The sequence below is a fragment of the Thunnus albacares genome, chromosome 2 (assembly GCF_914725855.1).
Source record: "Thunnus albacares chromosome 2, fThuAlb1.1, whole genome shotgun sequence".
NCBI classification, from domain to species: Eukaryota; Metazoa; Chordata; class Actinopteri; order Scombriformes; family Scombridae; genus Thunnus; species Thunnus albacares.
In genome coordinates, this window is record NC_058107.1 from 30,416,202 (window position 1) to 30,443,025 (window position 26,824).

Consider the following 26,824-nt stretch of genomic DNA (forward strand, 5'->3'; position numbering starts at 1 on the left):
CTTGAATATCCCAAAATTCTGGCGACAATGTATAACAATGGCTACAATTCCCACACTGTTCACCCGTATGGACATGATCCCTCACAAACATGTAACAATAGATGGCAGTATAACCTTATAATCATTGTTTGATTTAAAATACAAAGTACTGAATTACAGCAACAAAACGATGAAATATGTCTCAGTGTCAAATACTTAGAGACCACACTGCAAATGTTTTTATCTTCGACCACCCAACTAAGCAAACAGAAAAAAGTTCTTACTGCTGAAGAAATGCACCATAATTACTTTTATATATATTCACATAATTAACAGCCACAAGAACATAAACAATGACTGATAAAAACTCTGCTGTGCTTTTTATCGTGTTTCTATCACAGTTCAAACTAAGGGTACAAATAGCACTTCTTCCATCTTTGCTGACTGCCAATGACTGTAAACTCAGAGCAATACCTTTTAAGTAAATGCGCTCCCTTCTTTGGCATCCTTGTAGTCTGCAAACCATCACCACCAATCTATGGACATTAGCCAGACTGCCCAATGTAAACACGAGCAGTTCAAATATCCAAGAAGCCAGACAGCATCCACGACAGAATGGTACTTCTTAAGAACCACTCGCCTCACTTCATTTACGGCAAGGCATAACCCAGGAATGTTTGCACATAGTCACAATAGATGGAGCATGACTTTATGTCTTCAACAGACAAGTCCACATGGTATGTTGAGCCTCTTGTATATAAAACAGCCATTCAAGATATGTGGCAGTCAATAACAAGTTTATGATCATGATGAAAGTAATGTGGAGAAACAGTGTAACCTGAGAAAATGATTGATTCTGGTGGGACTTGTGATCAAATGTTTGGTGTTAAGTGGCGCACTCGCGCATGCACGCACGCCACGCACACACACACAATACACCCGTACACCATGACCATTGCCAGTGATTGGATTAAAATTTTATGCACACTTGCCTGAAACACTGAGAGACTACAACTGCTTTGTAGACTCTGTAAATAAACATCAAACAGTTTGTTGACCTCAGGATAATCTGGCTGACAGAACAGAGCTGTTCAAAATGCCCGCATTCATTCTGCTGTTGAAAAAAAAAAAAGATACTGTCAAAGAGCAGCCAGATGCTCTGTGCCACATGGAATATTTGTCAGTGTTGCAGTGGCAAGCAAAGGTGAACAGCAATATCAGTTAGGCTTGTGTGGCATCACCTGGGGCACAAATGATCATGGGCACTGTGGGAAGAAGCTGCAACACATGTCAAATGGTTCTGCACGCACTGCAGAAATCTGATCAAAACGGTATTTAATTTTCTGCAGAATCTTGCAGGATCTGGTACTGTAGAAAGCAGAGTGGCAGCACCAAAATCAACATAAAATACTCATGACAGAATAAGTAAATTACAACAACAGTTGGCATAGCAACAAAGGTGGAAATCATTAGCTCAGTTATCCCAGACCAGTCAGGTGGCTTGAATGAACCTGCCAGTTGTATCACGGTTTACGATAAGGACAACAGAACAGCACGTAGCCCTTCTGGCTTTAGACCTTTTTCCCATCAAAACTGCAACTTCTCTTGCAAGCACTACAGCATCAGTCTTTCCCATCACAGCCTGAATACTGTTTTTACATTTTCTGATCTCAAGTTTGTCTGCCCCCCCCCCCTCTGACAAAGTAAACTGTTGAAAATAGAAACATTTCCAGACGCCACCTTTTAGAGGTGTGCCTGATATAAAAGCTGCAGGGATTCTAAAAATATTACTCTCAGGCATGGATATTCAAAAGCTATGCCATCTCTGTCGTTTCCTGCTTCTGTTTCACCTACACTGCATCTAAAACCTCACGTGGTAAAGGTACTTGTCGTCCAATAGCTTCTTTACGGTGTTCCAACAGCGCAAAAAAATTGTTGAATGGGCTTCAGGCCAGACATGGGCAGTACAGCAACTGTGAAGGTACTTTGTCAAATGGATTGTGAAGCCAGGAACCTCAAGAGGAAAGTGTACAGTTTCTGTTATAATCAGCAGGGGGAGGATAATCACTTTAATGGGAGCTGAGTGGCCTGTGGACCGACAAGATCAACATGAAAGAGCAGGTACAGATCATTTCTGATCCTTTGAGGCATCCTTACACTCTGTAACCTGCTATATATATATGCATGGGAGCTGTGGAGAGGGTATTAGCATCCCTGTATGTGCACACAGTGTGTTGAAGGACCTAGATGAACCTAGAGTATTGTGTTCTAAAACACTTTGTAAGAGCTAGGTTAAGTGCACTGCAGCAGAACTTATAGTTTAGCTTTGAATCGGCATTTGGAAAAAGCTGATTCAAAGCAGTTGTAACTTGTCCTTCAAGGTCTGTCAAAGAGCTCTGGCTCAAATGTGCAGTTATAATAAGAACACTGCTCATTTTATTGAGGACTATGCAATTTCTGTGAAAACGACTTAATCTCACTGTTGACTGAAGTCAAGATTTTGAGTGCATCAAAGCTGAATTGCTGGATAGTTGGATAGCAGTCCACAGTAGGGAGTCCTTGAGAAAGCAATTTCACATACAAAGGGACGTTCCTCAAAAGGCAAAAGAGACAATGAACACAATGTTACCAACCCAGAAAAGTTTTGGGTCGACTCAGGCTTTTAGCAAGATGTTGGTTGAGTGCCCTATTTGCAAACCAATATCACACCAACACTATACAGAGTAACTCAGCAATTTTAAAGATGTTACTCTATTGCAAGAAAATCAAAGTAAATAATAGCTGTTCTTTTTCAATTAAAAAAAACAAAAAACAACAACAATGTTTTGTCCTTGCAATTCTTTACAATAAACTGCCTTCCAAATTTAAAAATGGAGATCTCTGTATAGATAAACAGGACATGCTTCTGTCAAACAAACAGAAACTAAACTATGAATGCAATATAATATGTCCTCTACATAAAAAGAGCACACTATTCTACCACTGCTCAGTTGATTTGACTTTCCTATGAACTGGCAAAAAGAAAAAGTGTCTTCTGTTTGCACACAGTACCACTTTCACAAAAGTAGGACAATGTGCTCATATCATAGCAGCTTCTGCACTCACACTACAGAGACAGCTGCTGATGAATGATGGTATTCCATTTGAAAAGACTACACCAAGCAGCCAGCATTATAAAGTTAAGGCCACACAGTGTCAAATAAAGCCTTTAAAAAAAATGAAGGCAAAGTTTCTTTCAAATCATGTAACAGGAAAAAAATCTGACTTTAGATACTCTCACTATTCTGTATGCAACACTCTGATGTTCAACGCATTTCAGGAATTATTTATTCTAAAATCTGCTACCTACCGACTGTAGCTATTCGAGGATGTTTCTGTATCAAGCGGCGGCACCTCCATGTTGAGATAAACTAGCTGATATGTTTGATGAACCTGCTAGGGATGCACGTCGAGCAACCTTAACCAAGATGATGTCACGGGTTTCATAATGTACGGTTGCTGAAAATGCAAAGATGCACGTTCAGTAACCACAACCTTTGGTTTCAGTGCACTGCAACAGCAGTTAAGTATTTCCTGTGGTAGCAGAGGTTGTTTTACAACTGTGGTAGAAATGAAAACAAAGAAATGACTGTTCTAGGAAAACAAAGTCCATCAGCAGTAGTTGAATATGTGTTACATTGTTTAGAATCAGTATTGCCTTTAACAACTTGTAACTGTGATTCACTTCATGCAAAAAAAACCCCAAAACAAAACAAAGGGCACCAGAAAGCAATATATCTGTTTGAAATTGCACACACTGAATCAGCACAACAAAAGGAAAACAGTGTTGAAGGAAACACATGCTTATTGCTCACCACTTAGCACATCCCCAAGGATCATAATCCATTTTCCAACAGCAGCACAACCCCAACAAACACTACACTCAAGCAGCAATCTGCCATTGCTGAGTGGTGAAGCCACTGCAGAAGACTGTCTTACGGTAAACTACAGTTCTGGTATTGGCTGCTACATGCTGGTGCTAAAATCATAAACGACTGTACAGACAACAATTTGAAAAAGGTCCCTACCTCTCTCTCTACGTATGAGCTGCATATTGTTTTAGAAAAGAGGGTCTCAATCTTTTAATGTATGTCTTCTTGGCACTAATTCTGCCATTAATGATACATGATGGTTTAACAAGATCCTATGTTAGGGCATGTTTGCTTGATTGACAGGCATCTTGGCTGCAGTGGTTATCACTTGCTCACCCCACTTTGTTACATCTAGTTTTCGCCCCTTAACCAAATTTGGATTTTGTGGCTTCAGTAACTGTCAAGATTGTGGAGAATTATGAACGTAAATCACGATTTTAAAACGTCCCTTCTGAGACTTAAGGATGATGCCACAGTAGCCACAATCTTGTTTTTTATGGAGTTTATGACTGAATCTAAATGTGCTGACTTCCCTGCACTTGCAAACTTATGGGTTTAGTAGAATCATTCTCAAGAAGTCCAGAGCACCGAGAGCGCCCTGATTCTGTCCAATTAATCAATTTGGAAGCCAAAAACTTTCTGGTGCCTGTTGTTTAGTTTACTTATCAAGCTATACAGACCTATTCAAGCTAAAGTGAGAAAAATACACCAGTTGAAACTGTGTTAAACATTGTAATGATGGGAGACTCCGCAGCATGCACAGTCCACAGTGAGTACAGGACAAGGAATTGACATGTTTGTGTTTTCAGCACTGGTTTCACTGATTTGGTTTCTCTAGAGATTTCCTTATCTCTGCTTACATGATTGATGCTTCAAGCCCAGATCTTACATTGACGATACTGACAGATTGAGGACACATCCAAGTGACAGATAATATAACCAGGAGAAAGCTAATAAAAACACACAAGCTGCCTTTTCACCATTTACTGTGGTGTGATGGAATGTGACAAAAATCTGTGATGGGCTTCTTGAGCCACAACAAACTGTTGAAAAGGTAGCCACAGATGAATGGGTTACTCTCAGCATTCTGTACCATCACCACTACAATCATTGCCCACTTTGCAGGTAATGGTAATAAAACCTCCTAACACAATCAAGACTTTAACATCTATTTACAGTGTATGCTAAATCCAAAGTAAACAGTGGTATGCACGTGCTTTTGTTTTCGTCCTGTGTACAGTTACCACCGCAGGCACAATCCATGCCATGCAAGCATGATGCTGCTAGTGACTTACTGGGCATTGGTTGAATCCATACTGTACTCCTCCTGATACCTGGACACAGCACACATGGACACAGATAGGCAAAGGTTAGGAAAGAGTGGGGTGGAGAAAGTAGAGAAGGGAGACAATGGGGGGGAGGAAAGCAAGAAAAGGATGCCACTGCTATTTACTAGCATTCACTTGCATCCCGAGTCAGAATGCAACCATTTTGCGACCTTACGGAGACATTTTGACCAGTTTGTGCAGCAAGAAGCTCCAAAGTGGGATCTGATGCTATGGGAACCTCTTGGAATATGTGTGTGAACAATTGGAATATATTAAAAAGGAGACGTTAAAATCAATTGTCTCAGAAAGCTGCATCAGATCCTGTCTTTGAGCGGCTGCTTCTTACTGCACAGTATAGACCTACTGTCAAAACTTTTCCGACAAGGTTTTAATGAGTCGCGTTCAAACTCCACGTACAAGTAAATACAGCAGATATTGGTGGTATCTGAGCTTGAGGAGATGCAAGGCAAACACTGTACATTAAGTTAGTCATAAACAATGCTTCAGTTGACTGAAGAACAGTTGTTACACTTAATGCAAACCACGGGGGATCAGCGGACACACCCTCTTCGGTCAATCTCATTGGCAGCCATATTGAGATGACCAGGAAGAGAGGGGAGTGTGTAACACTGAGGGAACTGACAGACAGAGACATACCCACTTACTGATCTAAATCATTGAAAAATGGGAGGGGGTGTTCAGGGGTCAAAGGTTAAACATGAACATAAACATGCGAAACAAATTGACTCATGTACTCTGTTGCTATGACTTCTTTTGGAAAAACAATTACTGAGTGACAGAGAACCAAACAGTACAGCTCACTGTGGGCTCCTTGAGACAGAAGCCCATATTTGCTGTGATTCCAGCACAATGTTTTTTTTTTTTTTTTTAGAACAGTGGATATTCAACACAGGTGTAACTAATAACATTAACAGTGACTGCATCCCCTTTGGGTGGGTCTAGAGGATTGGTATTGTGCACGTATACTGTCTGGCATGATTTACTGAGACATCAATCGAATGGAACCATCATTAATGTTATTAGTTACAGCTGTGCCTTTCCTGCTCTGACAAGGCAAAATGTCCACACAACAAAAAAAAAAAACAAAAGTTTGAGTCTTCACGCTTTGGACTGAAAAGAATGGAAATCATAAAATACAATACATGAATCAAACAGACAACATACCAACAGTTCTTGTTTTGCACATTGTCATCCAGAAAATGTCTGATATCTTTCTTATGTAATGCAAAAATTCAGCCGTAAAAACAGTAGTTATTGATTTTATCTTTAGACCAATATAGCTAAAGGGTTATTTCATGTGTAAAAAAAATCTAATATTCTTTTATGCCTTTCAGAATTTGTTGTTGGCTTGTCTGAGATTCATTTTATCAATATACCCAAGTTTCAACTTTCTACATCCTCAACGATTGCCTTTATATTTTTGTCTAGTATCACTAAGCAAAGACACACCAGACTCAGACTAATGTCATAACTGAATGTTGGATTTAGAGGAACAGTCTGCCAATCAGCACCTCATCAATAAACACGTTATATATCATTTGTTTCATCTGTACAAAACTGAAAGTGAAGAAATGACCCGTGGTTTTATTGGGGGGGTATGTGCTGACCTATTTTTGGCCAGGCAGTGGCCGCACTAACTTTGTCGAGCGTTGCTGTCACCGCGAGGTTGCCAGGCAACTAACTGAGACTCCAGGAGACTGGTTAAGCTAAGAAAAGCAGCTGCTTTTCATATTTACTATACAGACATGAGAGTAGTATCAATCTTCTCAAACTCGTAGCAAGAAAGCAAATAAATGTGTTTGCCAAAATGTCCAATAATTCCTTTAACCACTAACACTACATGTATGTACATACACACACATACACAACTACATATGTCCTAATACACTCACACTCAATACTGCATAGCAGATTTGTTTGGCTCCATCTTGTTCAAAAGTCAGTTGTCACTTTTTTTTGGCCATTTCATGTATATATAATCTGCATACTCCCATACATTGATAAAAAAAATTGCCCTATAATGTTTTGTAGTATTACTGGGTAAATTGAGCCCCTAATCGTTCCATGTCACCTGCAGTAATTTCTTTCAACTGGAATCTATACACGTGTGAGCAAAATGTAGGTCTAGTAAGTAAGTAAGACATGTTGAAAGTTTGGGCCAAATATAAAAAATAAAATTAGGTTGATATATCCCATTGAATTTTGTAAATGGTCAAAGTCTGTTGGTCAAAATGAATTTGTGTTAATTCATTTTGTGTGTGAAATAATTTGTGTTTTAAAAAGGTCATTATTTTGGCAGTTGAGGTGAAAGGTTTTCGGCAAACACTGAATGCCATCATCCCATTCAGGCCTACGCCTTTCTAAATGGACTAATGGAGTGTCCATTAAACCCAGGAAGTAGCTAGGTCACAAGAGAGGACCTGCACCATTCCAGTTATTAATCAGGGACCTTTTGCCATTTCAACAACGCAGCACAGTCGATTATTACAGTCCCTACGACCCAATAAAATCATCAACTGCGGGATTCCTCTACTGCCAAACGACTTTTAGTGGAATTTCAACAAAATTTAAAAAAAAAAAAAAAGTATGTCCACATTCAGTGTTCACTCAGCTGTGACTTTCTATTTGTGCTACCAAAAAAGTATAGATGAATTAAAATGCTCAATGATTAATCAGCTAAACAATTATTAACTGAAGTTTGCTATTAACTATGTTCTCTTTCAGTGACCCTGAATTAATTCATCAGGTTTTAGTTATACTGCATGAAAGTTTTACATTTTTAAAAGTTAGATTAAAGTCAATATTCAATTCATTCACTTTATTTCAGACCGGTAGTGCATATAAGAGGAATAAAAGAAAAAATCTTTTTTTTTTTTTTTTTTTTTAAATGACAGTTTGTCGCACATTTTGGAAATTAAATTAAATTAACGTTAAATGCAAAAATGACCTGCTCTGAAGGATATGCAACAAACTGATGTACGGTATGTGGCACAGCAACACTTATTTTACAGCCATTTGACAACTGCCATTTATAAAGTTAGTTCAGAAGTGAAATAAAACAATTAGGAAATGATAACCTGCTTTTTCAGGGATATCGTCGATTACAACAATGAGATTAACTCCTCTGCTGTGTCTTACCATTTGGTGGCTATTTGGCAACACCAATGAGCAATAAAGATGCTATCTGGCTGCTAAGAACTGATGTAGAGGCTGAGATAAACAAGGTGCCCTTTGCCTCCACTAGCTACTCAGCACACTGACTTTGTCTCTATCTCTGTCTTTTTAAAAATAAAGCAAAGAAATCTGCTCAAAAGTAAATTACAAAAAAAAATCCTAATATTCATGCAGTTAGCATCATGCTGCCCTTCATGACTTGCTCTAATTATGATGAAACATTCAATGAAAGAGAAAATGGATTCTCACCTCTTAGCAGCAGGTCTGGAATCACAAGTATGAGCTGAGCTACTGAGGCTACAAGTGAAAGTGACCAGCACTTTCAAAGTACGTTTTCAATTACACTTACTGAGAACTGCCTCAAGGACTGACTGATAGAAAGTGGGAGGGCCTCTCACACATACACTATCGCTGCAGCAATTTCAAGGGCAAATGGGATTTGTAGTTTTCAATCTGCTAACCTGCATCAAGAGGACTGCCAGCATTTCTCTATACACTGCAGCTCCCATACTGTTCCTCACAACTCACACAGGCACCTCAGGTTCAACTACAGAATGTGACAAAAAATACATATATACAGCACAGGTAGAAACGATTCCCCTTACATTCAACAACAACAACAATAATAAAGATGCTGCTGTGTAGCTTAATGTATTCTGGTCTAAACCTGTCAGTAAAAGTAATGAACTAGACACAAAAGACAGACCAAAAAGGAAAATAAATATATAATACTGAACTGTGTTGACTGAAAATACCTTTTTTTTCTGACTGGCTGGCAAATGTCCATCAAAACCAACAAAAACACCAGTTCTGGTCAACACCTTAACCTCACTTCTAAATAAGTCTGCAGGTATGTTAACTGCAGGTAACCATAGCAACAGTGTCTCTGTTTCATGTTATATTACCAGTTACAGTCTTACTGTTGAAACAGACCCAACCGTGAGTTAAAATGGCTAAAAGATAACAAGGATGGAAAAATAAGTGGGAAAAATATGAATGATGATTTGAACACGACTTTGCTTATTGCCTCGGGACATGGTGAAAGCACCATAAAAAATAAAAAGACATCATCTTAAGTTTTCAAATTTTATTAATGGAGCAATAATTTCCTAAATGACCACCAGAATACCCATTAGAGAGGGCCTGAGATCATAATGCCTTGATGAAAAATATTACCTTAGTATTTCTAGAATGGAAGTCAATTGGAGCCAGCATCTATCTGGCGTTGGTGGCAACGCACTTTAAGGTACTTCTGCTTTGGCTTCAGCCTCAAGTCGTGGTAGTTGCCGCTTGCTTTGGGCGATATGATGACATACAATGTAAGATGATGAAACTTTGTCTGCTATAAGATATTGTGTCTTACCAAATAAATGATCAGAACTACTTGGTGGATATGTTGGAATTACAACATGATTTTTGAATCAATATGAAGATTTTCACCTTTATTTGTCAGGTACTTCAAACTCTGGCTGAGCCACAAATACATTATTATCTGGTTATTTTGTCTGCAGGTTATGAGGCTGCAAAATTCACATATTTTTTTTTCAATGAGGTAATTCGATCCCTAAACTATTTCACAACAGAACTTCCACAAACACTGCTATATTGATATGTCAATATATAATTGCATATACCGTGATAGAGGATTTTCTCATCCACCTCAAATACAGGACAAGTATTTGAATTGCATAAGCTGGTAAATATATTAATGATATTGCATCCACATCCTACTGATGTTCTCATTAGCTGTAGGTTACTGATGGAGTTAATGTGTACGCGTGATTCATTAGAAATATTATAAACTCAATGATAATGGCATTCTAAAGAACTCTCTAACAAGGATATGATTCAATCAGAGTGGTGCCTTCCCTTTCCTTAGAATCAACTCATATTTCTAAAGGTCTGTGCTGGTGCAGCTCTGTACTCTGGGTAGCCAGTTTTATGAGTTTTTTTTTCTGGAGCACGACTCCGATTCAGTTCAGCTGACATTCATATGTGACTGTGTGAGCTATCTTGAGTTCGGCTGCTCAGCTCAAATTATCCCACATTCTCATGTTATTAAAGCCTCCTAATTGATTCTCTGCTAACTGATGCTCTAAAGAAGCAGGAGGAGAAAACGAGACAATGGATGTGATCAATGATTTTACTTATGAATGCGCACAAGTGCTAATGTACATGACACACAGCCAAGCACATATAGTAACACAGACACTTAATTAAAAGCCACTTGAATGCCTTTCAATATATTCTCCTGACATTAAAAGGTCTTTTTAAATGTTCATTTTGTTTAAGGGCACGTGTAGCAACCAGCGCGTTAATTTTTTCCCCCCGAGTTTCAACTCTCAACTCGACTGCTGAGAGATTTCATCCTCCTGGTTTAATGAACAATGATGATGGAGAACATGTAATTTACCCAAAGGACCATATTAAAACCACTCATTAAACCATGGGTACTAAAATCCAAATGAAAGCGTAATTGTTCTGTGGAAGCGGGGCGTTATAAATAAACATAAAGACAAAAAGGGAGGAGGACACATACTGTTGCAGTCTGTGTGATAAAACAAACCTGTGAAATACAGTCCAATCATTTACAATTATGGTTTGAGCCACAATGAATGTGAAATGAAAGTCATTACAAGGAACTTTCATTTTTCGTGTTGATTTTATTGACCCCTGTGGACAAAAGTGGTGTTTTCCCGGAATGAAGACTACATTTCCCATGAGCCACAATGAATGTGAAATGAAAGTCACCACAAGGGAACTTTCATTTTTGTGTTGATTTTATTGGCCCCTGTGGACAAAAGTGGTGTGTTTTCCTGGAATGAAGACTGCATTTCCCATGAGCACCACCACCTCCTATCATAAAGATCTTGGCTAGCGCGTGCATTTGTTTTGGAAGCGAGTGAAAGAAAGACTGTATCTATTTGTGACTACGTGAGATTAATATTTGTAATATGACGATGGTGAAGCAAAGTCAACTTTGTTTTAGTACCGTTCATACACCTTGTTTACATGTAAGGCTGCATTCACACCAAATCCAGCAATGCAGCACCTTCCCGCAGGGTTGTGTGGAGGTGTGTGTGTGTTTATTTGTGCTTTAGAACATAACCGCTGTGAAACAATGACAAAATAATGTTTTATTAAGAGAATATCCCCCCCCCCATCCTGGTATTGTCTTTGTACTCCCTCGTGCTACAATGCAACGTGTAATATAAACAAAGGCTCTTCCGGTCTCCGTGCCATAAATCGTCTGGTCTGATTTCAAGGGGAATCCGACCTGGTGGCAGACATTTAGAAGAACTATATATAAATAGCCAATCTTCTCGCTGATGGTCTCATTTGCTTATGTAGGTCATATAGAAGCATCAGAGCCATCACGAGACTGTTTCATTACCAGTTAAAAGCTCCTTGTAGTAACTTATATCGGAAAAAGGTGATCAGCTATAAACCAATGCAAACAAATATGTTTATATTAAAGTAGTTGACGATATAGACAAGCAAAGAACAAGAGGTTTGCAGAACAACAAATCCTCTTTGTTAGTTTCAGTGAAGCTGCTTCATCTTTTTATTACATCTACATCAATCTCAGTATTTATTAAAAACAGCGCACATGTCGAACATCATCTTCTCACTATTTCCCAACTGACTATTGCTTACACCAAAAAAGAATCTCATTTAGTAGACTAATCAAGATCCATTTCCCAAGGCAGATTTAGAATATTGCAAGGAACCTAAAGACCTGGATTAACACTTAGTAGTTCATTGACAGTTTATGTTTCCCTAGAATGCATCTATGTGCAGTGTATGGTGCACAGAAGAATTCAACTCAACTCACTAAGAGGGAAAATAATACTGAATGATCTTTCAGGTAACAAAAATTGTGTTTCTGTGGACTGCGGTTACTGTTCCCATATCCCATAAATTTGGCCATTTTCCTGCAGAGATATTGCTTCCTCACTGCCAGAAATTTACTCTTTGCAAGTAAGAAAAACCTCTGAAAAGGCGTTAAGAAAAACTCAAGATCTCCCCTAAAAACATGGACTAATTCATTCTTCTGCTCGGTCGAGTGGATCATTTGGCTAAAGCACAAAAATGTACAAGATATAAAAATTAATTCATCGCTTCATCAAAACATCCATCAAGTGGTGAATAACATGAATGTCCGATATCAAAGTCTTCTCTGTGACTTTGATATCAAGGAGGCGTTGCTGACTGCACAAGACTTTAAAAAAAAAAAAAAAAAAAAAAAAAACTGAAAATGTAACAAGTATTAAAACTTGATCAATAATTGTGGAAGTGCTTCAGAGTGACAGACTGTAGAGGGCTCACAGTTGCTGAAACATCACAAATTAAATATGGTCTATGCTGCATATGTGTCAATCTAAAGTCCTGCTTTTTATGAAGTTGCTTCTGTTTTGGCAAATATCCAATAAAAAAAAAAGCTCAAATCAACCTAACAGACCATAGACTGGTGGAGCCTTAATGAGGACATGACTAACAGCTCCCACTGAGCTCTAAAATTCACATTCACTGCGCAGTGCACCAACAGGCTAAACAAAATGCCCATTTTCCAAACAGATTTTTCACAGAGGCAATGTGGTGGCGAGGCTGGGTGAAGCCAAAATAAAACTGCGAGAGTTTATCTGTTTTGACCACATCCTGTGTTTAAAAGATGGTCGATCCTTCTGTTCTTGAAGATCCTCCAAGTCTTATTAAATGTGCCTGGCTGCCTACGGTACTGAGTTGTCAACACTGTATGGAGAATTCTACAAACACAAGCAGAAAAGGGATTTCCAGCTGCTGTAAATTATGCAAAAATAAATAAACTCTTGATAAACTGTTGTACACTGGGTCAGATTATTGATTCTCTCACTCCCTCTACGCATCCTCTCATTATTCTCGAGTCAGCCGGACACAAATCCCATGCTGATCACATTTCACAACCTAGAAAGCTCTGCGATTCCTGACAACATCCTGTCAGCCTGCGGAGGGCAGACAGCAGCTCTGGGTGGACTGAAAATGAAAAATAAAAAAATGTAAAAATGAAGTTTTGTCATCTCTAAAAAGGATGATGATTCTAGGCAAACATTTCATTCATGAAATCCATCATTTAAGATATAAGTACCAGTTGCCAACAGTGGCAACCACATCAAGCTAAATGGTTGACAGTGGTCCAAATATGGTTGGCCTGGGGCAACTGGCCAACTGGTGCATTAGGTTTTACAGCCTAAGCCATTTACAGTTAGTGTCAGATAGTGTATTCTATCTACATACCAAACAGCCTGGCACTGCAATATAGCCTTGGTCAATATCATTCAAATGCTTAAAACTGATCAACAGTTCTCTCAGCCGTCACTGCTCAGTGGACTCACTGAGCTTTTGAGATCTGAGATTATGATTGTTCCAGCAGATCAACAATCACTGCTACATCCATCTACAGTACGACAGCAACACCATGAAACTCGTCATCTTTGTCATCATTACTATCATTGCACATAACGTTCATGCTCATTATTCGCTGTCATTATTGATGATTTATAATTATGTCATAGGATCTGCAGCTATGTACATTTTTTTGCTAGTTTTGATTGAAAAAAACAAAACAAAACACAAGCTGCTCTATTAAAAAATGTCTACCATCAAGAGCCATCTTCATAATCGTTGTGAGCACAACCATAACTGCCATAATCCATAGTATTTTTAGCATTGTTATTTGTACTGTTGCCATGGTCACCAAATACTTAACATCCTTCTCGTTGTGAAGACGGCAAACAAAAACCAGATTGCTCTGAGTTATCCTGTCGTCTGAAAGCTTAAACCTGCATTCATCATTAGCGTTGACATAAAAATCAAAGTCAGCAGCCAATTTTAGGTTAACGCTCATCTTTACTGTAGTCATCATTTCCTGCATCGCCGCAATGCTTGTTAATGTGATGAAAACACAGGCAGATTGCTCAGAGCGTTGCTGTCATCTCAAACCTATGATCTTAAAAGATCATAAAGTTTATATGGATGAAGAAGAATTGATAACTGCCACCTTTGCAAACTTTGAACTCCTAGAGGCGAAGGATGAACTTCTTTAAACTAGATGAAACCATCCTCACAGTATTGCTGCTGCAGACTTCACATTTATTAGCAAAACTGCAAAAGCTTTCTTTTAAACTGGGTCACTAACACCACTGCAATGTGTTTCCTAAAAATAGGTCATTATCAAACAAAGATCAAAAATAATAAGAAAGACGCCAATCAGTGTCACCTCAAACCTCAACCCCTGAGCAAAACATGTCTGCCCCCCTCTTTAAGGTCATGCCACCTGCACTCACTGCATGGGATGAGCCTGCCAACGCTGTAACACACCATGACATCTGACCAAAATAGAGCAGCAAAGCTTAAGACACATTTTGCCTCAGGGGACAGTCTTGCAGAGGTGTATTTATCCAGTCTATTGAAGGATTGCAGTTGACATAGAAACAGTCAAAAGTGATGAAGTATTTGTTGTGGACTTGCATCACTGAAGATATCTCAATGGGTCTCTATAATTGATGGGAAATTATAGTTTCTTGTGAAGGACAGAGAACATTTATTAATATTTAAAGGGCTTTAACACAGTAAAGCCTCATAGTTAGGAGATGTTCTAGATACTACAGATTAATCTACTGTGTTTTTTTGCATCACATAATGATCGTTTACTATTTTTGAGAACATTGTCTGGACTGGATAAGTTCTTGCAATAATGTGATTATAAAATTAACATTAGATATGTTAGTCCATGTTTATATCCCTCATTTTTAAATCACAAAAATACCAAAATGTCAATGCTCTCAAATAAATATTGACAAGAAAAATGCACACTGTTAATACTGAGAGACTTAACAATGCACCACCAGCATATAGTGTCTGTGCAGTGGTTTCTGAAACACTGCAAAACAAGCACAATCTTTCTGTTTTCATCCAAACCAGCCTCATCCAACCAGATAGGAGTGCCAGTCTGAGCTTGAATGGCAGCATTTCTGCACATCTCAAGTTCTTTTGTCTCTCTGAAAAGAAAAAAAAAAAACAAAAACATCATCTCCCTCAGTTGTGAGTTCAACCCATTTCCCTTAAAACCACAATCTAATTTGTCTACCAAATGGTAAGAGAGTGACCTGATGGTGGAAGTCTGCATGCAGATTCAACCTAAGGGTGCAGACATGTGCTGAGCAGCTGAAATACAACATGTGGGTTTATCTGAACATGAGGGTATGTCAACATAATCTCCCGTGGTTTGCATTTTTATTGATATCCATCAATGTGGTTGCAATATGTCATAAAAATAAAACTTCATCTTTGAATGCAGAGGTGCGAGCAACACTGGGATTCATAAAACTGTAATGGGAATGCAGCATCCGTCGAATTATGTAATCACTATACACTGCAGCCATTAAATGAATCTCAGTGATGCTGAGAGAAAAAAATGATTGAAGGCAGATGCGTTTACAATCTATCATGAAAATGGACCATAAAAACGCGCGCTGGTGCTAATGTTTATCCCCGCTGGGGAAAATGAAGCCTATACAGTACCGCCCGGTGCGTTACGATTATGTCACTCATATTCCAATATAATTTCCGTGGGAAATATCAATTCACGGGTGAATATTATGGTGATGAAATATTAATATCGGCTCAACTTTTGCATAAGGATAATTACGAGCTAAGTTGTTATGAAGACTTTATGCACCATGCGCTCGCAGCATCTTGTTATTTCGCGAATGCTGCATATGTGCAAGTGAGCCGCATTCAGAAACATGCGGATCTGCGGCAGCTACCTTTGGCCGGCATCGCTCCCAAAAGAGCCCATAGTCCGGAGAGGGCTGGAGGGGTTGACCCAGGTGGGCTCTGGGGTTTTCTGAACCTCGGTCTTGACGTCCGGGTCGATCTCGGAGGGAGAGGGTGTCAGCTTAGCGCCCGCCATGGCTCTCTGCCTCCCCGGGTGTTACCTCCAGCAGAGAGCGGCCAATATGTTTCCTCCTCCTGGTAACAGAACAGGCTCAGTCAGGGACCGACGCCGCGGGGAGACCGCATCCCCCGTCTCACTTGTGCTGCACGAAGGCGGAGGGACAGCGTCTCCCTCCCTGCCGCATCACGGGGTCCTCAGACACACTGAGGCGAGCATCAGCTTGTCTCCTGATTATCGAGCGCTCCTCCATCCCTGATGGAGAAGTGATGGTCCCCCCTCGCGTCTCTGAGATTCACACGTCGTCACAATGTAACGTCAACCGCTCGGCCGGCTCGACGGGCTCCCCAACGTGTTACATAAGATGGGAAATGTAATTATCCGTGTTTGAATTTGATCAGACCAAGGTGCCGACCATCACATCTCTTCATCATGACAATCAGTGCATCGTCTGGTCTTCATTGCTTCAAATGATTTCTGACAATTCACTAATGCGTATCAATCACAATTTATCTTATTTAAAACACTGATTTCTTGTCTTCTTAAAAAGTCAAGGAGGTGCTGAATGGACAAATGTTAATCAAACTGCATATCATCCGTCCTCAACATTGATATTTTCCATTATTATTCAGTTTCTTTCAGCCATTGCTATTGTTTTGATTACAGACACGTCACTGAATAATGAGAAGCCACAGACAAATGAACAGGTGGCCTCGTGAAAACACACCAGCAGCAGCCGGTTTGCATGGAAACACATCACACCTGGAGTAATCTACAACCTATGAGGCACAGTGATATTAGAGTAGCCTATCTGTTCATTTACACAATCTTGTGTGGACTAAACCATATGCTGATAAATGAGATAGAATTATCATTCAGCAACATAACAGCTATTTAATCTCCTTTACCGAGGAGAAACTGCAGTTTATAAAACTAAAGTGAATGAAAAAAAAACTTACATTAAACATACATACAATGTTATGTAAGTGTAGAGCTTCTTATTTTCATTATTGATCAATTTGTTGATTATTTTTTCAATGAACTGATCAGTGATTTGCTCTAATAAATGTCAGAAAATGGTGAAAAATGTCCATCACTGTCTCTTGAAGCCAAAGATGACATCATCAAAATGTCTTATCTTGTTCACAAACCAAAGATGTCCAGTTTACCATCACAGAGGACTAAAGAAACCAGAAATTATTCACATTTGAGAAGCTGTAATCTGAAAATTTTTACATTTTTTCTTAAAAAAAAAAAAAAAAGAAAAAAAAGGATACGATTAATTGATCATCAAAATAGTTTGTGATTAATTTTCAGTGCAGCTCTATAAAAGTGTTTTAAACCAGCAGCTTGACTTTGATCAATTCATTGTTAGAGTACTGGAGCCTCACCCAGCACCACTAAGGCAGACGGCAGAGGGATACCTTGTTTCCATCAGGATTAACATCCTTTTGACAGGCAGTTAAACTCTGTGACACTCATTAGCCATCAATGTTCTTCAGTCCATGTGACCTGCATGTGTCTGGTTTGGAAAGTGGAATAAACTGGAGCACCTTAATGAAACATGCAAACAAAGGGGGTTGGCATCCTACCATACTGAGCCACTGTTACTCCCATGTTTGGTTTAAAAAGCAGCTAACTTTACAAAGAAGTTTCAGATAAATCCTGAATTTCTCCTGGTTGCCAGTATGAAGGGTTGGGAATCTTTGTCAGTAGCCGTGCAAGTGATTTTCACATTATCGACAAGGAAGCTGGAACAAGACACGCAAGTGCACAAGAAAGGCTTTCCAATTTTGAAACATTACACAAATTTAGGCTACATCTCTTTTTTTATTTAAAAGACTGTCTTGGTTTTATCTGCCAGCTGATACCCCTTTGTGCCAGTCCAGACATGAATTCAAAATAAGATTAGTATAGATTATACAGTAATGATGTTACAGGCCTATTGAAAGTCTCAGGCTTACAGGATGCAGTTAATTTCTAATGTAGCCAGAGAAGACTCATGAAATGTTGCCTCATTACTAATGCATTTAGGAAACACAAGCACTCCGCAGTCATTACACATGGCATTTTGAGTTCAATCTTCAGGAAACACATTAAATTATCTGTTGATAGTAACCTCGGGATTAAAGAGTGAACCTGCGGATAGAGGGTTGCCTGTTTTAATCCCTGGAAAGTGAAAATATTCTCTCCGTTTTCCTCAACAGCTGCTGTAAACATTTGTAGATTTGAGTGACAGTTAATCATGACTCCTTAAAATGTTAGAAAACAGACTGGTACTGATTAGCTTCTAGATTTGAATGTATGTAACACTGGTGATAATGTTATGTGTATATACAGTACAACTTCCTCTGGATTTAATAATGATAAAGGGTATACCCACCTCTACTTGCTGCCGGATTACCAAACAGCATTATTCAGCAGATAAAACTGTAATATAACTCTGCATTTTATGAGGGAAAAAAATAACATGCATACACAAAATGTATTTATGTTATTTAATCAGCCCGTTTTAACGAAATAAACGACAGTATAGGTCTAAAATTTAGGCCGACAAAAACGACCTATAGTTACGTTAACGCCATCTAGTGGCCATAGTGATTATGACCTGGGGAAGTGATGCGGTTCAGATGACGTCAAGATGATTTTGCCTTATTAGGAGGAGGTGAGTTGGGTGGATGGCGAGATAGTTATAGTTAAGATGGCAAAAAGCGGACTTTGCTGCAGTCCAGTCCCGCGAGTCGGAACATTTTTTACCGCTTTAACTTTAAGGAAGCATAAACAACATTTCAAATGATCATTTTAAGCCAAACCATGATCTTTCCTTGACTCTAACCGAGTGTTTTTGTGCCTAAACCTAACCAGACCTTAACCAAAGCATCGTCACACCATAAAACATCATTATTTTTTTTAACAGTGATTAGTAACGATTTTGGAAAGCGGGATATTACAGTCCTATGTCGTTCTGGAGTGCATTACTACAGCTGCTAGACAGTGTAAATGTAACTATGGATCGTTTTTTTGCTGGGTGAATATTAGATCTATAATGTCGTTTAATTACGAGGAGTGTTGCATGTAATCATGTAAAAAAATAAATCTGTTCTGGATGAGATTATGATTACTGGTGAGTGTGTAGACTGGTTTCATTTGAGTGCAAGGAAATGAACGTCATAAAACAAAGGAGAAAATGAATTCATTGGGGGGGAAAGTATATGTCAGGGAATGATAGAGAAAGAGATGCAGACAAGTGCATCAGTAGCAGAAACAAGTGCACAGAAGCACAGATTTGAGCGCAGAGACACTTTGTGGTGATGCAGAGAACTGCAAATTGTGTGAGTCTCATCTGACAACCGAAACAGTGTACTTACAAGAAAACAGAGCCGGTTTTAATGCGTTTTATGTTTAATGACACAGATGGCGGTACAGCCTTGGGTTTTATCTCCTGCGAGGTTGCACTAATAACAGTACAAACAGGAAAACAAGACACATTCTGCTCCGATGAAGCAAATAATAAGTGTAGAAATCCAAAAAAAAATGCAATACAGATGCTAGAGAAAATAAATAAATAAATAAATAAATAAAAATCGCAGTGAGATTAGCCCCAATGAACGGCTTCAAATTAAATACGCTGGATATTTACATAAATCAGACCCGAGCAGGATTTTAAGAGTGTAGCCAAAATGCAGGAATATAACAAACAGAGAGAGAGAGAGAGAGAGAGAGAGCTGCAGTGAAGCTTATTAGCTGAGTATAGCTGGTAAAGCATTTCACTCTGAAATGTTTGGCACATAGACTTGAACGGATTCCAGATTCTGCAAGATGAATAACTTCCAGCCAAAGGAATGAACAAAAAAAAAAAAAAAAAAAAAAAAAAACACAGGGGAAAAAAGGGAAACTGAGTTGTGGGGGCAAACATTAGCTGATAGATGCACCACATCATTGTGCCATTGCTGTTACATTTGAAGTCTCAGACAGAATGATGGGAGCACCGATCATCATATTGTCAGATAAGATTCTGATTGAATAAGAGGAAATAAGATTTACTTGCAATTATCATTTATAATTGCAAGTAAAATTACATTAAAAAAAAAAAGACAGATTTCCTTTTCACTGTGACTTTGACTTCTGAGCTTCAGTCCGCCTGGAAAAACTCATCAAATCTGTTGATGGGCCAGATAATCTTGGTGCACAACCAGGCCTCCCTTTAAAGCTCTATAATCATTGGGCACGCCTCAGCTCCGCGCTGCAGATGGGCGTTGAGAGCTGTGATAATGCCTCCTCTGTCAAAACATATTAAAGCAGTGAGCTGGCGCTGCTGTGGGCGAGCTGTCTGCCTGAGCACAGCGTAGCCAGAGAGGAGGAAGAAGTCTAGTCAAAGCCACTGGCAGGCTTACACATACACACAGGAGTGCACACACGCTCTGCAACATCGCACACACAGGGATGCTTTTGCTGTTTTGCCAACGGCCGTTTCGTGCAAGAAGGTTCAACTACCCATTTATTGGTTAAAACCTTTATGTTCTCTTTCAAAAAATGACAATGTCTGAGGGAATAATCACTTGTGTCAAGTGCATTTGCTGGAGCAAATGGTTCATCCAAAATAACCCCCCCCCCCCCACAGCTTACATCTGTGAACAGACAGTTCTTGTTGAAGCATGAAGAAATACTACTTCAGCTTGTGTAGCAGCATTGCAGCATTTACTCCCAATAAACTGCTGGATATGAGATTGGGGTTTTTTTTTTGTATAATTACAGTTTCCCTTTGAAACTTCTCCTTACAAATATGCATGCACTTTTATTATTAGGCCAAACAGGCCACGTTCAACCATTTCATGAATAAAACAACTGCTCCCAGCGTGATGCTGTGCCAAAAAAGCAGTGGAGTTGTTATCCTCATTTGCATAAAATAGTACAAATCAGCTCATATTTGCCTGTGGTGTGAATGTTGAATTTTAGTCTGCAGAAATTCATAATTGTATAGTGGTAACAACTTTTATTTTTCTCCTCACCAGTGATAACTCGTAAGTCTAGTCTGTATTAATCCTTATATGGGGAACTGTTGTGTGAATGACAACTTCTTCTACATCTCCAAAAAAGGTACAGTAAGTCTTTCTTCTATAAATCAGTGACATTCACTTGGAAAAAATGTAATATCTTTTACAATACATGAATATTCATTTGACTCATAATCTTGTATTGACAAGAAGGTGTAACAGGCTGAGGATCTTCAGTGTTATATTTAAATTAAAAGTTAAGATTTAAGACCATCATTTCCTTTTCAAATACCTTTGAGGCCTTGATATAGTAAGAAAAGTTCAAGAAAATCATCAGTAACATGGTTATGATAACCGTCATATTTGAATTTATTCGTCTAAAATAGCTAAATGAGCTAAAAGAAACGTATGTATGTCATGCAGCATTTAAGGACCTGTATCAAGATATTACAAAAACAAAAATTTCAGATAATTTCAAGTCTTGTGTCACAACGACGTTAATATATTGATTTATAGCCTGGCTCTTTTTTAAAGGAGTGTCAAAGCCTGTAAATATACAAGAGCCAATAACAGTTGCAGGTGAGTATTCAATGTACTATGAATATTGTGTATCAGCGTCATAAACAATAATCAAACATTCTGTTATGCTTTGTATCTTTATCCTGTATTGAAAGCAGCACAGACAAAGATTGTATTTGATGAACAGATTTGCTAGAAAGTGTCTAAGTAAACAGACAGTCGGTGAAAACACTTCACTTGATTGGCAGGCGGTTGAGTTGTCTGAAAAAGCTGCCACTGGGCTTTTTTTTTTTCTAAAATAATGCTGCAAATCCATGATCAGTGAACCAGGCAGCTATATTGATTATGAAACATTTTCCTGATTGCCTTGGCAAGGCTGGAGAATAAAGTACAGCATTAGAGATAAAAATCACTTCACAGCCTCTAGGACTATATAAATGTAAATAAGAGACATTAGTGAGTGTTAATTAATTTGGTATTTCATCAAGGCACAAATTGTGCAAAATTTAAATTGCTTACACAACTAATCGCATGCAGTGTTTTGCAATTCAAATGCAGCTTCGGTATCTAGGCCTCATATATTTTCAGTCTCAGAGGTGGAAGGAACCAGAGTCTGCTATTACAGAATAACCCTCTATGTGACGCTGTACATCTCACACACACACACACACACACACACACACACACACACACACACACACACACCCACCCACAACACTGGAACCCCCTCTGCTGTGCTGACAACCTCATCCGAATGCCTCCATCATCATAGCTTCTTATTAAAGTCTGACAAGCAAGCTCCACCGATGCTAATTAAGTTGGCAAGATGGGGGCTAAATGGCAAATGCACCAGAGGTTTCCGGCACAAAGATATAAATTCTACAGTGTGGAAAAAAAACAATTCTATTTTTCTCTCAGCACAATTCTGTCTTTGTAGCCTACCTTTAGTTGTCTGCCCCATTTAAGCTATCCCTGAGACTGTGTCCTCAGGGAACCGATGTTCCAAATGATTTCATATGAAGACTAATAAATGTGCTCTAGCAGAGCTGCATGCTCAGTTTTTTCAGCTTAAGCATGTTGTGCCACATCCGATAATACCTCTACTGCGTTAAGGGGAAATAAATCTGAGTGGGAATTGCTGAAATGTAGCCCATGTCCAAACAGAGATTTTCAGGAACACAAAGCCTCGATTCTTTCTCATTTTCACAGTTTACTTGTTCACAGTTTCTGCTCACTGACCACACAAATCCTTAGAGAAACTTACCCCGACAGAATGTGACAAAACAGACAGAATGTGACCAACGTGTTTGATACCCATGCTTCACCATGACAAAAACAGTAATCCTTAAACCGATTGGGGTGTCACAGACACACGGACACTCAGCTGCAGATGAGAACGAATCTAGCAGCCCTTAAGTGTCGTCCACCCACTTGCTGCTGATGGTGGTGACTAATGCCATCTATGGTTTGAATTGCAAGCTCTGGTTGCTAAGTGGAACCGTGCATGCCACCAGTAACAACACTCAGCCTTTCAAGAGCATAAGACTTTTAGCTGAGATGATACTGGAACACTGTAGGGTCACAACTCGAGATGTGAGATGTCAATGCCAATTTAACTGAGATGCAAATGTTATAATTACAGACTAATAGTTTGGACTACATGGAAAGTCAGAATTAGATCACATGGTACATCCTCCTCCACAGAGATATTCAACTGAGCCAAAACTTGACTTCATATACCATAAATCACGGCTGTGTGACATGAGTGAAATCACCACCACAATATTAAAAAAAAAGGAAAAAAAGTTTTCTTGTAAACAAACCAAGGTTGTATTTGAATAACTTCTGTTTGTTTCTTACCAAAACACATTGTGTGTATCAAACACATTGGGTGCATTTCTGTCTGCATAAAAAATTTGCAGTTGTTACTAGCAGTTTTCTTCTTCACTGCCTTTGTTGGTGCATTACAGCCACCAGTAATGCGTTAGCATGAGACCAGCGGCAGGATGTGAATTGTGCCACATCTGCATGTGTGTGTCCCTGTTTTACAACACAAACAAAACAGGCAGCCACTCTTAAAACCATGGCTCTATAGTGCTTCTAGCAGTTAAAAACTCCACAGGGTACCTATAATACCAGTATTTTAATATGGCAAAACAAAACCACCAAACTCTTTGCATATGCAAAATAAAAACTTACTATAACAACTTGTGTGATCAAAACTAATTTTGTTTTCATTACAGCTTGTTTGGAATAATTATCTTGGACAACAAATATAACAGTGACATAAGTTCATGTCATCATGATACGATTCTTCTTAAAGTTAATCAACTATAACACTATGTGTGACTTTTTGACACCGCTCCCAGTTTACACAAGTATCATAATTACAAACCACCATCCTGAATTTTGGGAATTGTGCATGAGGGCGTGCAGTGTGAACATAGCCTGCAAGCACTCAGACCATTAGTCCTCCATGACTTATTGAATCTAATCATCATCACTCACTCGCTCACTCAGTGTCACGCTCCACTTGTCTGCCTCATTTCTCTCTGGTCCTTTTCTCCTGTCTGTCATCTCCTCCAATCTCTTTTCCTTCCTCTGGGTTTTTTGTGTTCCTTATGTTCTCCGTCTCCCTCTTTGTCTTTGTTTTCTACCTCATCATCAGCTTCTTAAACTCGCTCAGATGGAAATTACCCGAGCATCAAATCCCGGCAGTCGCTCTTGCCACAGACTCGGCGCAAACAAACAGCTGCTGCCAGTATCAGAGCACAACTATCATCTCAGGACACTTTATTCCACTTGGAGATTGGTTCTGTAGTATCTCTCTGGACGGAAACAAATCTAGAGGGACGACTCCAAGTGATGCACCCCATCTCTCCATATCAAAACATGACATTTATACTTTGCCATAAATATAGTGTCAGGGGAAAACCTGTGGCTTCAGAAAACTCAACAATGTAAAAGAATGACTTTAGATAACCTCAGAAATACCCGCCTGGCTCGAAAAGCAGTTCTGTGCTGCTGTAAAGCTGTCATTTTGGGAAACAGAGATTTTTACAACATGAGTGAATGATCTGTGTTGCAGACTAGCTGTTGCTCGACAGCAGAACATACATCAGCGCTGGGTCACCATTCCAAGCGCCACCATTTCACAGGAAGCTGTTAAGAGCTGATTTAGTGACCAATTAACACCACTCATTCTGTCGATATTACTCCCATCAGTATCCTGCCTTGATTAGAAGAGAAAAAACAAAAAAAAAAAACCCAAACAAGATTAGACATGCGGAGGAAAGATAGATGGAACTAATTTTCTCCCTGCTGTTCTGTTTTCAACCCTGTCGGCAGGTATGAGGATGTCTGGTGGCTTGTTTCCATTTCTGACGTTGATTGAGGCTGGCCTCCTCTGCTGGTTGACAGACTGAGGAATAAACCCACATACACACAGTCAAATGTATAATCAGAGACTAACAGGTGCACACACACACACACACACACACACACACGTGTGTCCACGCTCAGAGCACATACACGAACACCTGCGCAGATAATACTCGCACACACACACAGACCAGTCGCTTGTCAGACCTTTGACTTCAGCGTGATCGCCCCTCTTCAACACCCACACAGCCGAGCCGTCATTATGGCCCTTTGACATCCAACCCTGGAGATAATGACAGCTCAGGAGGGAGACCCCCCCCCCCCTCTAAACTCCTGCTTCCTGCAGTGTACGCCCACGTCCGCACCATAGACACAAAGAGATGAACGGAAATACAAGGACACACATACTCTAACAGCATAAATAGGCCTATTGCCTTAATATTGTTGCAGTGAGAGACTCACATTTGCCCACAGAACTATATAAACACATCACGAAATGCACCTACATGTACTCATTCATAGTCAATGAATACATTTATTCAACACTGTTGCAATTGAATTTTTTAGGAGCTGTGTCTTGTTTTCATAGTTTTGTTGAGATCGTTACAACAAAAACATTACATTATCAGTCCAATGAGGTTATCATCTGTGGGACTAAATTAATTTGCCCTCAGGCAGAGATCTTGCCATATTGTTTATACTATTCAGTTAAAGTTGAGCCCCTTTAGGTGTATTAGACAGGGTCTTCCTGACTTGAGAGTCAGGACTCCCACAAGGGGTCACAAGATGATCTTTTGAAGTCTTTTGGCCTCTAAAAATCAAATAACTCACAACTTCAATGTTCACGGTTGAAGGTTAACTTAATTGTCATTCTAAAACACTCTAGAGGTGCACAGCAGAACGAGATTGCGTTACATGGCTCACATTGACAACAAGCAATGAACAGCAATACAAACAGATGTAATCATCAATTAGGTAATTTTTAAAATAAACAAACTTGCAACCTGCAATAAGATGGAGTCTCAAGCAAAAAAACAAACAAAAAAAGAGGTTGGGAATCACTTCTTTACATCATTGTGGGTAAAGTTGAAAATCAATATTATGGGATTTTTATACAGCAGTATTTTGGCATCAATGTCATTAAGCTTGAACCTTGATTTGTCGGGTATTTAAGTTGCTGGATTAGGACATTCCTGTCTGCTTATTTTGTTTATGAACAGTTTCTCAATTGATTTTCAAGAGAATTCACACTACTGAAGTATAAAATCATTATATTACAATTCTACCATTATACCATGACGGAGGACTTCATCCATGTCACTCACTCCGTGTTTGGCAGTGAAAATAAAAAAAAGAGGTCATTTACAGTAGATGAGCTGCTTCAAACGTGTGTTTGCAGAGCTGCTTCCTTGTTCAAATTTCACTTTCTAACATATCTGTGCACATATGCACAATTCACTGATACAGTAGTAGTAATGGACATTTCCAGAGGGCACACCTTTATTCTCAATTTTATATTATTTGGTTTTGATAACCAGTTAAAACTGTCTTTGTTATAAACCTGTTTGAGAATCCGACTGCTCT

General features: G+C 39.1%; 1 protein-coding gene across 7 annotated transcripts in view; it reads right to left on the reverse strand.

Annotated features, from left to right (window-relative positions):
• Positions 1–26,824, reverse strand: part of kcnt1b (potassium sodium-activated channel subfamily T member 1b) — a 75,258-nt gene that overhangs the window by 39,851 nt on the left and 8,583 nt on the right. For 3 of the 7 annotated variants that reach the window (XM_044330067.1, XM_044330069.1, XM_044330074.1), the window contains exon 4: positions 5,186–5,224. The exons of the other annotated variants lie outside the window; for them this stretch is intronic. In XM_044330067.1, the coding sequence (XP_044186002.1) occupies positions 5,186–5,224 (39 nt within the window). The remainder of the gene's footprint in view (positions 1–5,185; positions 5,225–26,824) is intronic. 7 annotated transcript variants of the gene reach the window in all.